Below are 16,675 nucleotides of genomic sequence, written 5' to 3' on the forward strand. Positions count from 1 at the left end.
CTCAACCTCCACCTTTGTCACTTCATCCGAAAAGCTGTCGTCAAACCAGTTGCCGCCTCCTGCACCAGGTACACGAGTCTCACACCAAAACCCCAGCCTTCTCCAAATGGACGCGGGGGTGGTCTAGCGACCGTTCGGACAGGTTGCCGTTTCTAACCATAATCTGCCCTGGACCATCGTTACAGGGAGAGGAAGCGCTCGAGATTAGGAACCGCGAGGACCTGCTATTTCAAAACACAAGGTGGTGGGGCAGGGAGTGGCCCCATGCTGCGGCGCATCTCACTGGGCACAGGGGCCATCACTGCTGGGTACCAGGTCCGGGCAGCACACACTGCCCCCAGAGCCATGTCGAGGGGGAGACAGATGGGCAAGGGGACCACAGAAGCTCCAACTAAGCCTGGAGCTTCCACAAAGACCTTATGGAATGATGATGTTTTAGAAAGCTAGGGTTGGTGTCTCTGAATCAGTTTCTCAATTATGCATTTTGTGGAAGATGCTTTTAGGCAAAAGTCGGCAGCAACTTTTTTTTTTTTTTTTTAATGAAACTTCTTACAAAGAGAAGGTGCTGATGTCCTTTTAGCAGGTGATGGGCCAGATGTGAAGGCTGCTGTCTGCCAGAGGTGCTGGGGTGGCCTCAGGGCCCTATCTGCGTGTGTGTATGAGTGTGAGGGGTGTGGGTGGGCTGGTGTCCCCTTAAGGACCCTAACCTGGGAGAGGGAGGCAGGGGGGAGTCTGTGGGAGGGGGAACCAGCGAGTCTGCTATTCCTGCAGTCATGAAAGGCTCGCCCAGCCCAGGCCACACTGCAGGGGATTTGAATCTGCCCATCCCAGTTCTTCAGCCCAAGAAGCCTCCTCAAGGAGAAGGTCTGGATATTTGGAAATTCAACCAATGTTTATTGATCTGATTTGTAGACTGACACAGCACAGGGAATACACAGCAGTGAGTCAGACCTAAACTCGACCCTCAAACAGCTCAACAGAATGAAAAGCAAAGTCTTATAGTAGGTACACCAGGACTGGGCAGAAGCCAGGCTGAGGGGGCTCCCAGGATGTGCTCCTGAGCCCCTGATCCTCTCTGCAGACTGCCAGAGGCCCTGCCTGGGCGTGGCTTTCCTCAGGTTATGTCAGAGGGACAGTGGCCCCTGTCCCAGCCCCACTCCTGCATCCCTCCACTGGATGGTGGCCTCAGCTGCTCCTCTCCCCAGGAAGGGCAGGGCTAAGCTGCTAGCCCTCAGGTCCCAGCAATGCCCCCATGACCAGGAACTCAGGCACTGATGCCCTGCACTCACACCAGTAAATACCGTGACTACCCAAGGGTGTTACACTGGGCAGAGGCAGTCCCTGTGGACTGCAGGGGTGCATTGCATTGGGATCCATTTCACAGACATCTAGGATGGCAGAGCTGGGGTTCTGGACCATTCGCTAATCTACCCTCACCCAATGCCAGCATTCCCTTCACAATGGCCTACACATGGGCTTGACCAGTCTCTGCTTGAATACTTTCAGAGTTGGGGAACTCATCACTTACTAACAGTAATAAAGGCTGGCATTTGAGTGCTGACTCACTTTCACTGTAAGGGGCCGATCTTATCCTCAGGAACCAACAAGAGTAAGTCTAAAGTCTTCTAGTCCCTAAAAACTTCTCAAACATTTGAAAACAGCCCTCATCGTCCACCCTGGAGCCATTTCTCCCCAACCAAATGCTCCCAGGCCCTCACGTGATGTGGCTCCACGTCCCCATGTGGTTTGTGCTCCCCAGGTTCCTGCTCACCTGCCTCTGCTACTTTGACTCCCACAAGGGACTGACAGTGGTGCCCGCATCTAGGGTGTGGGAGGCATAAAAGCCACCAACTGGGAGGTGCCGAGGATGAGGGGTGGCACTGAGGAGGCTCAGGAAATAGAAGTTAATTTTACCCATAGCCCCATCTCAGCTGTGGCTTTAAGGGGACAAGTTCAGGGGTCTGCCTGTCCTAGGTCTGAACCCAGACTCCATCATCTGCTTTCCAAGTGACCTTGAACCAATTGCTTAAACCAAATTCCTGACCCACAGAATCTGTAATATAATAAATAGTTGTTTTATAACTACATTTTGGGGTCATTCATTTTGCAGCCATAGTAACTGGAACACAGGAGCTTCCGGGATGCCAGTGTTCCTGAGCTGGGTTCTTAGACTCTTCCTTGGTGGTGGTGTTTAGTTGCTGCTGCTGCTGCTGCTAAGTCACTTCAGTCGTGTCTGACTCTGTGCGACCCCATAGACGGCAGCCCACCAGGCTCCCCCGTCCCTGGGATTCTCCAGGCAAGAACACTGGAGTGGGTTGCCATTTCCTTCTCCAATGCATGAAAGTGAAAAGTGAAAGTGAAGTCGCTCAGTCGTGTCCGACTCTTAGCGACCCCATGGACTGCAGCCCACCAGGCTCCTCCATCCATGGGATTTTCCAGGCAAGAGTACTGGAGTAGGGTGCCATTGCCTTCTCCGAGTTTAGTCGCTAAGCTGTGTCTATACTCTTTGAGACTTTTGGACTCTTCGTGCACAGCTGCTTAGTCGCTCAGTCGTGTCCGACTCTTAGCCACCCCATGGGCTGCAGCCCACCAGGCTCCTCTGTCATGGGGATTCTCCGGGCAAGAATACTGGAGTGGGTTGCCATGCCCTCCTCCAGGGGATCTTCCCAACCTAGGGGTCGAATCCAGGTCTCCTGCATTGCAGGCAGATTGTTTACCAGCTGAGCCACAAAGGAAGCCCAAGAATAATGGAGTGGGTAGCCTATCCCTTCTCCAGGGGATCTTCCCAATGCAGGAATCGAACTGGGGTCTCCTGCATTGCAGGCGGATTCTTTACCAGCTGAGTTACCAGGGAAGCCAGACTCTTTAAACAATAGCAATTGATGAGACCAGGTGAGGAATTCCAGTGAGGCTTTACTGGGTCTCATGCGAGCATCAAGGAGTGAGAACAAGTAACAGGCACTGTTGCTCATTCTCCATGGAGGGCAGGCTGGTTCCTTCAATGGGATGAGGGCAGGGGTTTATCAATAGGTGGGGCCCAAGGGGTGGCTTAGGTGTTCTGCCCAGCCCCTTGGAGCTGCTGTATGCAGGGATCATGCGCAGTACCCTGCTTTTGCTCTGGGCACCTCCGAAGTGGCAGTTGGGTTTTGGCCTTTTTGTGTCTTGTTGCTTTTAATTTGCCCCAATTGTGCATGCATGTAGTTACCTTTTTAGCCCCTTGTAGTTTCTTGGTATTCTGTTGCTCGAGGATACAAGAAGACATTTGTCCAGGTGCAAGCACCGCAGCAAAGGATCCCAGGTTTCAGCCTGTGTCACTTACTAATGTTCCATTTCTTGATCCAGGTGCTGATGGCATAAATACATCCATTGTGTGGTCATTCATAAACCCTACACTTACAATTTGTAGGTTATACTTCCAACAGAAAACGTCAAACAAGGAAACAAAAGAAGCAGTGGAAAGAATGCATTAAGGAGTGTTAGACTAAAGGTGTAAGAAAAAGAAGGGTTGATGGATCCTGAAAGGCTCCTGAGCTGGTGGGAGGGGAGGGTTTAGGATCTGGGGCCACAGAGGGCAGACCTAGGGCAGAGAGGAGAACTTTCCCGTTGTAACTGGAAAAAGAAAAACAGGAGCAGATGGGGGGCATATTTGGTGCTAAGAAATGAGGAAGTTCCTCCCTGATGGTTTCTGTTTTCTCTGCCAGATAGGTGGCAGGAGGCAAGGCCGTCTCAGGGTGGGATGTGTTCAGATGTTTGAGATGAATGGAGAAGGAAGATGGCAGCCGTTTCTATGGAGAGCAGGAGCTAGGACTGCCATGGGACTACCAGAATCCTGGATGCCCAGCCCAGATGGTAACTTGAATTCAGAGTAGAGCCACTGGCCTGCTGGGGACTTTCTGCAGGAAGGCTCATCCACTCGCGCATAGGGAGTGCCACTGGGAGTCGAGGGGTGTGAGAATTGAGAGTATTGTCAAGATGTTACTGAGATGATGAGCCATGTAATCTAAGCTGGCTCCAAGAGGAAGGAAGATGCCCAATGCATGGAGGGAAGACAGACGGGTCAGGGCTGGAGTCTCCAGCAGGTCCAGAACGTTCCTCAGTGGGAGCAGTTAGGCAAAGCAAAGGAGAGGTGGCTCGAGTCAGAGAGACGGTTAGAACTTGAACTAGTGATGTGGGCGCACAGAGTTATGGGTCAGCAGTTATGGATAATTCTTTATCTCCCAGGAGCCACATGCCCTGCTTGGGGGCCCAGGAAATCCTAGAAAGCAGGAAATGCGCTGAGGCAGCCCAGCTCGTGAGAACAGCAGTGACAGGGAAGGCCCACAGATGGCAGCATCAGCCCGATGAGGCTTCCGCCTCCAGCGGTGGCCCGCCTGCCGTGCAGACAGGCTCTTATTGCTTAATTGCCTACAGGTTTGCAGGCTTTGGAGCAAGGAGGAGTTTATGTGAGCCTCCCCTGCCCCCACTCCCAACCACCTTGGATGGAACCCCTGACTGAGCTCAGGAGGCAGAAAGGCGACGATTTGAATCTTGGCTCTGTGGTTTATCAGCTATGTGTCTCTGAAAAGGTCTCTCAGCACCCCAGGTTCCTCACACGTGAAGGTGAAAGTCACTCAGTCGTGTCTGACTCTTTTCAACCCCATGGACTATAAGTCCATGGCATTCTCCAGGCCAGAATACTGGAGTGGGTAGCCTTTCCCTTCTCCAGGGGATCTTCCCAACCCAGGGATCAAACCCAGGTCTTCTGCATTGCAGGCGGATTCTTTTACCAGCTGAGCCACAAAGGAAGCCCAAGAATATTGGAGTTGGTCCTCATATGTAAAAGAAGCTAACTAGAGTACCAGCCTCAAAGGAGATGGTTGTTGGGGGTGGGGGAAGGCAGCCAGAGCGTCCTTGACAGCTATCAATATTACTTTTGAACCCCTTAGTCCCCCGCCCCAGACCTCATAGAAGGCTATTAGCTTGGGCTGATATGAGTAGGGAAACCAGGCTTGACTTCATAGGGATACCTAGACAGCATCTAAGCCTAACCCCTTGTTCATATGGCTCCAGTTCGTCCACCACACCAGGAGGCCTCCCCAGCCAGTCCTTGTCCTGCCGTCCCTTTGTAATACTGAGATAGCTTCTCTTCAATTGTCAGAACTTTCAGAGTATTTCCAAGCCAAGGTGTGGCAGGATGCTTTACTCGGGGAATTACAAAATATCAACCCAATGAAGAGTGCTTGGGATGTTTTGAATTCTCATTTGTTCTTTCCTCTTTCTTCCTCTTTCTCTCCCTTCTCTTCCCTTGCTCTCCTCCTTCTCTTTCTTATTCTCCCTCTCTTCCTCCTTTCTCTCCTCACTTTCTTTCTTCTTCATGTGCATTTCAGAACAATGGTGATGCCCAGTAGCTGTGCAGCACTGTACCATTTACAAATATTTCCCTGACATTCTTTGACTGCCTGCAAACAGGCATCAACTCCGCCCAGTTGAAAAGCCTCAATTCATCTCCACCCCGGACACAGAGTAGATGGCCCTCAGGCAGGAAAGTGTTGCTTCCATTCCCGTGCATGCCTGCTAAGTCACATCAGTCATGTCTGACTCTTTGCGACCATATGGACTGTAGTCCACCAGGCTCCTCTGTCCATGTAATTCTCTAGGCAAGAATACTGGAATGAGTTGCCATGCCCTCCTCCAGGGGATCTTCCCGACCCAGGGATCGAACCCGAGTCTCCTGCACTGGCAGGCGGGTTCTTTACCTCTAGCACCACCTATCAAAAGGGGCCTCCACAGCCAGTCCACAACATCCAGCCAGACCAATCACAGTGGCCTGCCCACTTGTTCCCATCCCCTCCTTGGTCCTGAAATCGGTCTGCTCTCAAGTCGGCTATAGGTTGCAGGGCTTCTTATGTCCTCTGCCCCTTCTGGCCTGTCCCCCGGGGAGAGTGCAAGCTCCTCCAAAGCAAGACCCCAGCCTTTCCACCTTTGGGTCTTCGCACTGTTTTTACTCTCTCAACACTTCTGACAACAGATGCAGTGGGTTTCTTTTTTACATGTATACTCCAACAAATTCTCCAACTCTCTGGACACCAGCTGGGGACCCAACAATTCAATTCTGACACTATCTGGAGCCACAGATCCTACATGTTGAAGGGTCCCACAAGGCTGCCCCTACTTCAACTTCAGACTCCAGTCATAGGTATAGAGTACAGGGTGCCCAAACTTTTGTCCAACTTGGTGACAAAATCAGGGGTTCCCACACACTCCTTCCAGTTTCAATAATTTGCTAGGATGGCCTACAGAATTCAGGGGAAAACTTACTATCACTGGTTTATTTTATAAAAAGGGTACAAAATGAACAAGGTACCAAGGTCCCAAGTTTCTGTCCTCATGGAGTTGGGGTGTGCCGCCCTCCCTGAAGGTGGATGTGTTTGCCAACCCAGAAGCTCTCTGAACCCCATTATTTAGGGGTTTTATAGAGGTTCATTATGTAGGCATGGTTAATTAACTCATTTGTCATGGGTGGTTAGGTCATCACCAGCTCCTCTCCCCTCCCTGGAGGCAGGGCATGGAGCTGAAAGTTCCAGCCTTCTAATCCCCAGGGTGGGTTCCACCAGCCCTCAGTCAGAAGCTATGTGGGACCCACCAAACCCACCTCATTAGCATAAATTCAGGTGTGGCTTAAACGGACTTGAATAACAAAAAACCCTCCTATCACCCCCAACACTCAGGAAATTCTATGGGTTTTAGAAACAGTCTATCAGGAACCAGGGACTAGATCAAATATATTTCTGATCCTAACACACCACAGGCCCCACTGCAGGGCCTGGCACATGGTAGGTCTGCTTAATGAAGGACACACAGTGTTCTGCGAGCCTCACCATGAAACAAGGCTGCCACCTCCCCGTGGCCCTGAGAGCACCCAGCGCTGACCCACCGCTGTGGGGTCAGGGACTCGCAACAGCTTTAGAATCAGACAGACCTAGCGTTACATCACACTTCCGTCGGGGCTTCCCACAAGGCCAACTTTCTCAAGTCCGTGAGAGGGGCACAGGGCAACTCCGGCCCCTCCGGGCACGTGACAATAATGAGCGTGGACGTCAGGTCAAAGCAGAGAGAAGGTGACTGCCTTGGGCGGTAATTTAGACAGGAAGTTCTGGCGGCCGGTGAGAGGGCCTGATGGGGTCGGAGTGATCCCGAGGACTGTGTAATGCCCGCCCAGCTACTCCTCTGCCTCAGCTAGTGAGCCTCTGGAAGGTGCTGGCACCCGGGAGGATCCCCGCGGGTGCGGGGAGCAGTAGGGGATCAGGGAGGTGCAGGTGAGACTCCGCAGCTGCCTGCGGGGAGCGGGTGGAGAGCCCTTCCGGGTCCTTGGGAGCAGGGCTCTGGGAGCTGACGGGGTGGTCGGGCTCCACGGTGGGGAAGCAGCGGCGGCAGCACCGGGAGCCGACTCACTGCGCACTCGCGCGCTAGCCTGGGAGGTGCACCTGGCGGCCGGCGCCTCACTCCCTCCACCTGTGAAATGGGCGCGTGTCCATAGCCTGCCGCCCGCGAAAGGAGACCCGTTTGCAAACCCGGAAGCGCCGGCGGGGGTGGGGCAGGGGGCGGGGCCTGGAGGCGGAGCCCGGCCTCAGGGCCGGCCGAGCCCGGAGTCGCAGTGGCCGCGGCAGCCGGGGAGGCAGCGGCGGTGGCGGCGAGCGACGGCGACAGTAAGTGCGGGCCGGCGGTCGGGCGCGGGCCTGGCCCGCGCCCAGCTCTTCAGGCTCCTGGTCGCTCCCCGGGCTCTCGCTGGGGGCGGCCTCCCCCCTCCCCAACCCCGTGGCCCTCCTGGGGGTGCTCCACTGGAGCCTCAGAACCCGGCCCCGTCTCCGGCTAGGCGCGACGCCTCTCGCTGTGACCACCCCCCTCCCCGGCGTCCATTCTCTTTCTCCCTTGCTCTCTCCTCTCACTTTCCTCTCAACGTTCCCTCCTCCTGAAACTGCGTTCTTCTCCAGATTCTCTTCCCGCCCCCTCATGAATTTCCTGAGATCGGACCTCACCGTTTGGATGTGGGGGGCCTGGGTATGGACAAGTTAGCCCAAAGTATCCAGAAGGTGGCTGAGAGCCCAAATTGGGGCGCCTGAGTCTGGGGGTGTCCCCGACCCCAAGGCAAATTCTGCCGTGGCGCCTTGTGCTTCCCACAGTGCTTTCCCATAGGGTAGCCTCCCCAGCCCCTTGCCCCCATTTCACAGGTGAGGAAATCGAGGCACAAAGGCGAGATTGACTTAAGAGTCAGTCCAAAACTTCCTGGGAACCAGCGCCCAGACCTGGAAGATGGTCTGCGGTGGCCCCAGGCCCCACGAGTCTCTACTGCGTTGAGCAGGGTCTACCCCTTGCCCCAAGTCAACCAGGACAGGAGTAGGGCTGAGCCTTGCCGATTCCTACAGGTGACTGAGGAACACACCCCAGGGCATCGCCAGCCCCGCCCCGAGGATGGCAGGACTCTTCCTTGCCTTCTTTTTTAATCCAAAGCCAGCAGCTAGCTTTCATAAAGAGTAATAAGACTTTGCTCACTCCAGTGCCCCAGCCTGTGACCTGAGTGAGAGAAAATTCTTGGCTCTTTCAGGAGCTTGGTCAAGGCCGAATGGTCCTGGACAAATAGGCCCCTGGAGCTGAGAATGGACTCCAGCCAAGTGTGGCCTGAGTGACTGAACTTTAACCCCGGCAGCTAGCCCTGGAGTTGGAGCATCTGGAAAGAACCACTTGCCCATTGTCTGTTGTCTTACATGGGTCATAATTTTTACATTTTTAAACACTAATATAGAAACTGTATGTGTGTGTGTACACATGTGCGTGCATGGCCACACTGGTTAGTTTGTTAGTGCTGAGCTTCCTGTGAATCCAAGCTGGGAAAAGGCTCTGCTCAACCAGGGGAGTTTAAAATAGGCTTGCTGACACAGATGCGCTGGGCTTCCGGCTGCCTCCTGCCTGCCTGCTGCAGGGTACATGCTGCCCCAGTAGGGGCACATACCCTGGCTGTTCAGAATCTGTTCGTTCAGCAGATATTGATAAGGGTGCCCTGCAGTGCTGCCTTAGCCTCTGTTCACGCTCACTGACCAGGAATTCTTCCAGAAGGTCTGTACTTGGAGCCAGTAGACAAGGATGCACATTGCCAACCACCCTCCTCCCAGGGAGGCCAGGGATCCACATGGCCCTCAGACTGACTGGCTGAGTAACCTCACTTTTCCCATTTGTTAGCTGCATGACTTTGGGCAAATTACTCAACCTCTCTGAGCCTCACTCTTCACCTGTGAAATGGGTCTTAGAGTAGCACCTACCATATTGGGCTGTTGTCAGCCTCAAGGGCCAGGTACAGACCTGGACATGCCCCAGTGCTGGGTTTAACTATTGGGAATTCTCACTATTTGAATGCGGGACAAATCAAGTAACTTTACATCCTCGTTCTTTGCATCTGATCAAAAGGAAGTGATAATTCCTATCCTGCCTAATTCTGAGAAATATTTTGAGGCTCTCCTGAAATAGCAGATAAGGCCCTATACTGTACCTCTGTGACAGAGTGTTTGCATTTCTCCTGGTCTGGCTTAATGCTGAGTTAAGGCTCAGCCTCCTATGTGAGCCTAGATGCACTGATTTATTTATTGCAGAAGGGACTACAGAGTGTCCCATCCTCAGTTTTATGGAAATATTTCCCATTTATCAAGCTGCTGCCACAGCCTAGGTGCTATATAGAGCATAGAAGTAGGCATGCTACCTTGCAGCCAAACTCCACAGCCAGCCAGCCAGCTGACAAGCCCAGGATGGCAGGGAAGATGCTGACATTTATCAGCATTGCCAGCCAGTTGCAATTTACAATAACCATTGTAAAAAGGCTTCCCCGGGTTTGCAGATGGGGAAAGTGAGGCTCAGAACTTGGTGACTTGCCCGAGGCCATGTACACGATTGTTACTGGCAACCCAGAATCTTTAGTTTGTTTTAGCTGCTGCTGCAGATGGGGAGTTGCTCTTTTGTGGTGGGATGTAATGAACAGAGGTGGGGGCCCAGGCAGGAGCTGCAAACCCAGGCTTGGCCCTTTGCCTGGTCTGTGACCTGTTCTTCGGACCTCAGTTTTCCCACAATGACATGAGGGAGTGGCCTATTAGATGTTTCAAACCAGCTTCTGGGGGCAGCTCTAGACACTATAAGGTTTATTTTTTTAATGTTATTTGAATGCCTTTATTTTTATTTATAATTTTTAGTTTTGAACAGATAATACACTCACAAAGTTCAAAATTCAAGAGGCACAAAAGAACATGCAGTGAAGTCCCCAGCCTTGCTCCTCAGAGGCAACCACTGTTTGAAATTTCTTGTGTATCCTTCCAGAGGGTATACTTACATCTTCCCCTCCCCGCCTACCCGATCTGTGCTTCTTATGTACAGATAGTACCATATTCTACACACTTTCCTCCTCCTTAATTTTCTCCCATAAAGTTGAAAAGAGTTTAGAGAGCATTCTTGGCTCATCGAGGGGTCTAATTCTTTTTGTTATGGCTGCTTAGAAATTTGAATGCCTTGAGACCAGGTTTGCCCTTCTGGACTGACTGCTACAGGCTGAACTATGCCGCATTGCCTTACTCCCAACCAACCTGCTACCATGTGGCCTCTGTATAGTTTGGGGGCATCCTGAGGTCACTTACAATAATGATATCTTGTCTTTGCCCCTAATAATTAAACCTGAAGCTCTCTAATCACACTTTGGTGACTCCACAGATCCCCAGGTAGGGGCAGAATCAGCTCTGTAAGATGGGTGAGTCTCCAGCTGTACCTGGCCTCAGCTTCTGATCACCTGCCCTGTCTCTACACCCCAACAGTGGCCATCATCTCAGAAGACGACTTTTGTCATACCTCCAATTCCACCTACAGAACTGCAAGCAGCTCCCTCCGAGCTGACCAAGAAGCACTGCTTGAGAAGCTGCTGGACCGCCCACCACCCAGCTTGCAGAGGCCTGAGGACCGCTACAATGGGACCTACATCATCTTCTTCAGCTTGGGCATTGGCGGCCTGCTGCCATGGAACTTCTTTGTCACGGCCCAGGAGTACTGGATATTCAAACTCAGCAACTGCTCCAGCCCAGCCACTGGGGAGGAGCCTAAGGACTCGGACATCCTGGTAAGGCGAGCTTCTCCCAGGGGGTTGGGAGTCGGTGGGGAACAATCTTCCTGGAAGGGACAAAGGGTGAATTCACTTGGGTGCACCCTTCCAGGAAGGCTTGTCGCATGTTGCGAGTATGGATGCAAGTTGGGAGGCTGTGTGGAGTGTTGTACGTAGATGGAATTCATTTCAGCCCTAAGACATGTTCTGTGTTACATATGAGGCCTTTTGTTTCACGTGGCAGGGTAATATGGAATTGGATAAGACACAGTCCCAGCCTTCACACTGCTTAGTATTTAACTTGGGGAGGAGATGCAAATGATGAGTCTGTGTAATGTGGTATAGTGATTAACCCCAAAATCCTGAGTCTATGCCTCCATGGGTTTGAAAGGGTGACTCTAATAGCATCAAGTTCAGCTATGAGTTGCAGAAAATTCCAGAAGAGCAGTGGCTACTACAAGATGGAAGGAAGGGCATTTTTCTCTCATGTGCAAGTCTGGAGGGGCCAGCCCAATGCTGGCATGATATTCCATGTTGTCAGGAACCTAGCTGCTCCACCATCTGTAGCTTCCATGTTCAAGATCACTTCATAGTCCAAGATGGCTGTAGGAGTTCTTGCCATTACATCACATAGGAAGAGGAGGAGAGGCATAAGAACATAAGCACTCTGGGAATTAAGCACATGGTTTCTGCTCATATTGTATTGGCTGTAATGCAGTCATGTGACCACATGCACCTCAAAGGAGGCTGGGAAATAAAGTCTTTAAGCATGGTCTTTATCCCAGAGAACCATGTACCCAGCTCAGATGAGAGTTTGTGTAGTTGTGGAAAACAGGGGAATCGAAGAATGGGGATAAGTAGTCTTGTCATAAAGGGAGAGATCTCTGCAACTTAGAAGAATGGGGAGGAGACATTCCAGGTGGAAGGCAAAGTCTGAGCTATGGTAGGATGGGAGGAAAGTTCAGATGTCTATGAGGAACAGTGACCCATCTACTTTTCCTGAATGTGGGGCACCCGCACACATAAGAGACAAATAAGGCTTGATTTTATAGCCTTGGCCTTGAAGTCATTGCTCGGTACTTGAATGTCAAGGTGAGGAGTCTCTGTTTGGTTGGCAGTGGCATCAGGTCTACCCTTGCCACCCAGGGCTGCTCACTTTGTGGGGTGACTTTTCCCTCAAGCAGGGAGAGTGTTAAAGAAAAAATAATTCTGCCACTTGTTAAAGCGGTAAGGAAGCCTTTACTCAAGACTGTTGCAGTAAGGGAGAGAGACTGGGCTCACCGACTGCAAGGACAAGGGGATTTATGGCCAGCGAGCAAAGTGAGAGGTCAGTGGATGGCAAATTACTAAGAGGAGCCGTCAAGGATAGGGTTTTTTTTTTTCTCATAAATTAATGTTTTATTATACTTTGGTTTAGTATAAAAATTGTCAGTAACCTTACTTGGGAAATAGCCAGAGCATTTGAGAATTCTTTTTAAATTTTATTTTATTGAAGTATAGTTGAAAAAGCCTCAGTTTCCACAACTGATCCAGAGCAGTGTCTGTTCTCTCTTGAAAGCTCGTGGATGGGGAAGCAGGGTGTCTCTGAAGGCAAGCCAGACTCGGGGTTGCCAGCTGCCACCTGTCACCCCTAGGGCTGCCCCAGGGAACAGGAACAGGATACCCTAGCTGACCCAGCCATACCCCTCAACTGGCCTGGGAGTTGGCTCACCAACCCTCTTCTGAAAATACCTTTGAGATCCCTGACCTAACCCTGTGGAACTTTCGATGAGTCTAACGTTAACTGAGGCTTCCCTCATGTCTGACTGGAAGGGCTCTTCCAGTTACATGGTCACCCAGGGAGCTTTTTCAAAAATTCCAATCTGGGCTCCTCCCCTGACGTTCTGATTGAATCAGGCAGAGATGAAGTGGACATGGGAATCTTAAGACTTCACGTCTCCTCCTCCAGCCCCAGCCCCTAGATTCTGACACCCTGCGAGTGCCTCTCTGTTAACTGAGGAATTCATAGATGCCTCTAGGGACCAGAGCAGCCAGTATAAACTCATTTCAGCGCTGAAGGGCTGTCACAGGAATGTAGTGTAGTAATTTAGAGCGTCCTACTCTAGGTGTGGCCTTGGAACCAGGCTTCACTGGGAGCATGTTAGTGATGCAGTCTCAAGCCCCCGGGCTGGCTGAGTCAGGAGTTGCTAACATGCCACCCCGGTGACTGGCAGGCACCGTGGAGCTAGGGCAGGGCCTCTAGAAACAGACTGTGTGGGTTCAAACCCTACCTCTGCTCTTAGCTCCCTGGCCTCTCAGTGCTCATCTTGCAGTATGTAACAGGAGAATTATACCGCCACCAGCTTCTTAGGGTTGTTATGAGGATTAAGTAAATTAACATGGACACACAGCACTTAGAACAGAGTCTGGTACCACTGCTGTGAGTGCCGTATAAACATTATTATTATTATCATTCGAGCGATGGGGCCCACACTCTGAGCTGCATGTGGCCCTGGTGTATTTCCAGACGGCTGGCTTAGCCAGGGTGCTTTATGATCCACTTTTATTTACCAGTGACTCAAGCGTCCCAGCTTTCTGCCAGCCTCGGTAAATCAGCCAGCCCTCTTGGGCTTCATCCAGGAGATCCCCGTCTGCCTGGGCCAGCACCCGACCTCGGGCAGCCCCCAGGGCTGGTTCCGTGTGCACCTGTCCTGCCTCCCCCTCTGCCTGCTGCCCCGGGTGGGGAGGACGTGCAGTCCCGTCTCTGGGAGCCTGCCCTTACCCGGTGGCCGTGTGCCGTGAGCCGCTCTGGCTGCAAGGCAGTCCTTTCCCAGCTGCAGGCACTTAGCATTCCAGGCCCTGCTACTATGCTTTATTGCCTCTTTCCAAGTGCTGGCAGGTGCAGATGTAGTACCTGCGGTTGCCCGGAGCTCCTGGCTCTTGGCATCAGAGATGAGAGACCTGTCACCCTTCGATTCATGGGCCGGGTTTGGGAAGCAAGCATGCTGGGGTGTTTCTGCATTTTGTGGACCATTTTTCTTTGCCTAATTCCTCATTTCTGCCACCCACCTCCCAGTTCTTTCCCCTCTCTTCCTGATTTCCCTGTGAGAGCTGGTTGGTCTGTGCTGTCACCTGAGGGCTACTCTGGGGGAGGGAGCCGGAAGAGTCCGACGGGTCTGTCTCTAGCCGCCACCTGCAACTCAATTAGCTGTGGGTCTGGCTGTTGTGTTTTCTCTGTACTTTCCTTTGTATTTCCCAGGGATGGATACCTTTGGGTGGGGAGTTTGACTCTATAGGAATTTTGCACAGACTGCTTCCCCATCCCACCCCACCCCCCGCCCCTACCGCCCAAATTATGTACTTTCAAGGTCACCTCCCTTCTCAGGCTCATTTCCTTCTGCCTGGAGCAGCCTCGGGATGGTTTAGAAAGCTTTCTGCTCACCTGCCCCCTTGTCTCCATTGTCTGGAATAAGAACTTTGAATAAACTCACCACAAGACTGTGGGCCCAGAGCCAAAAAAAATTACAGCATAAACAAGGAAGAATTGACAGGAAAATCTGATGCAGGGGGAACCACGACGACTGCCATATTCTGAGCCCGACTATAGGCCCACCATGCTGGCAAGGGTGTTAAACACAGTGTCTCTTGTTAACCCTGTTTTTTTCTTTTTTTTCCAGACAAAAAGGCTAAAGGCTCAAAGAGGTTCAATAGCCTGCCCCTAATCAGACAGCTCGAAGGGCTGTAAACAGTTTTATGGAGAACTTAGGAGGATAGATGACTGCAACATTTGTCCTGTTCAGAGGGTGGTGCAAAGGGGACTGTTGTGGAGACAGGGGCCAACCCACACCTGGATTTGGCCAAACCCTGTCTTTCTTCCTAGGGAGAGCCTGACCCTGGTCTGGTCTCCTTTCTACCCAGGAAGCCCAGGGGCCTTAGCTCTACTCCTGCATTCTGGACCCAGCTTCGAAGGTGTCCGCTGATCCCTCCCCAACCCCCCACTTCCTCCACCCCGGCCCCAGTCCTCCTTTGGCTCTGGGGTTTTTAAACCATCCCTTATCCTGTGGGGCCTCCTTGCCCTCCCCTCGGCCTTTCCTGCAAGCCTGTAGGACTGCTGCTTGGCCAGGGACCGTCTGTCGGCCACACACCCCCTTTCTGACCCAGAGAGGACAGTGGTGACATTTTCTCCTGGTCATTCTCTGTCATGAGGCTTCCATGGCCTCTCACACACACACCCAGGGCTCCTTTCTGAGGGGGCTGTGGACATGGCCAAGTCATGGGTGGGACCCACAGTCTGAGTTGGTGTCAGCAGGGCCAGAACCCAGGCCTGGCGATCTACAGCTGTCCCATCTATCCGCTGACCAGAGGGGGCCCCAGTGGCCCAGTCCTAAGGAGTGGGGCAGGAGGCAGGTGCATCTCTGACTCTTGGGAACCTCCCCTGCTGCCAGCCGTCTGAGCTATGGGCTCCTCATCTGCGTCCCCAGCATCCATCAGGCCCTCACCCCACAGCCCTTGGTCTCGACCACTTATTCTGGGGAGCCATGCTCTCAGCACTTTGCATTAACTCGTTTAACCCCTGCCCCCTGTGAGGTGGGAACTGTTGTCATCCATGGTGACAGCACCCTTTTCACGTGAAGACCATTCGCTGTGAATACAGGCCTCTTACTATATGTCCCTGTGTTCCCAGCAAAGAGTTGCACGTGATAAATATTTGTTGCATTACTTATTATATGACTGGGGAGGAAAGCCTCATGACCCCAATCCAAAAGAGGGCTTTGCAAGGGAGCAGAAGGTCTGGGGGTCACAGTGGTCACCACCAAAGGAGTTCTGATGTTTCAGGTGGTGGGCAGAGACATGAAGTGGGGTTCCTGCCTAGGGAAGGGACCCAGGTTGATCTGATTTAGCAGGTGGGGATCTTGAGCATCTTCTCATTTATGGTAGCTTTGTCCTCACCCAACCCTTCAGCCCCACCCAAAGGAGCAGGATAGCATGACTGGGGAGCTATTCTTACAACTAAGAGCAGACATCCCAGTCCAAGGAGGAGGGTTCAAAGCAACCAGGATGAACTAGTTTAGAGAAGGACAGATTATCAGATGCCTTGGTTATGAGTTGTTGGTTTTACAGAGTCCCCACCACGCAGCCTGTGCCCACCACCAGTGGACCCACCATCTTACTAATATTTCGTCTGCAGGATGACCTGGTGAGTTAGGTGCTGTGCCCAGTTTTCAGATGGAGAAGCTGAGGCTCACAGATTTGGAGCTAGTGACCCAAGGTCACTGACTCCCAAGTGACAGAAGTGGGCTATGGACCAGTCTGGAGTTTAGCAAGAACCTGTGCTGGTAAGCAACATTCTCTGGACTCTCCATCTCCCCTGGAGTCCTCGGTTCTGGCTACACACTAGAATCACCCAGTGAGCTGCGAAACCTACCCGCCTGCCCCACCCACCCGATTCTGGCAACATTGAAGGAGGGGCCTGGACACAAGTATTGTAAAGCTCTCTGCTGCTGCTGCTAAGTCACTTCAGTCGTGTCCAACTCTGTGTGACCCCATAAACAGCAGCCCACCAGGCTCCCCCGTCCCTGGGATTCTCCAGGC

General features: G+C 52.3%; 1 protein-coding gene across 1 annotated transcript in view; it reads left to right on the forward strand.

The window, feature by feature from the left end:
• Positions 1-7,568: 7,568 nt before the first annotated feature.
• The window catches only part of SLC29A3 (solute carrier family 29 member 3), a 44,952-nt gene continuing 35,845 nt past the window's right edge, over positions 7,569-16,675 (forward strand). The window contains exons 1-2 of the mRNA XM_006051141.3: positions 7,569-7,685; positions 10,824-11,122. Coding sequence (XP_006051203.2) covers position 7,685; positions 10,824-11,122 — 300 coding nt within the window. The 5' untranslated portion in view covers positions 7,569-7,684. The remainder of the gene's footprint in view (positions 7,686-10,823; positions 11,123-16,675) is intronic.

The sequence above is a fragment of the Bubalus bubalis genome, chromosome 4 (genome assembly GCF_019923935.1).
Source record: "Bubalus bubalis isolate 160015118507 breed Murrah chromosome 4, NDDB_SH_1, whole genome shotgun sequence".
Lineage (NCBI taxonomy): Eukaryota > Metazoa > Chordata > Mammalia > Artiodactyla > Bovidae > Bubalus > Bubalus bubalis.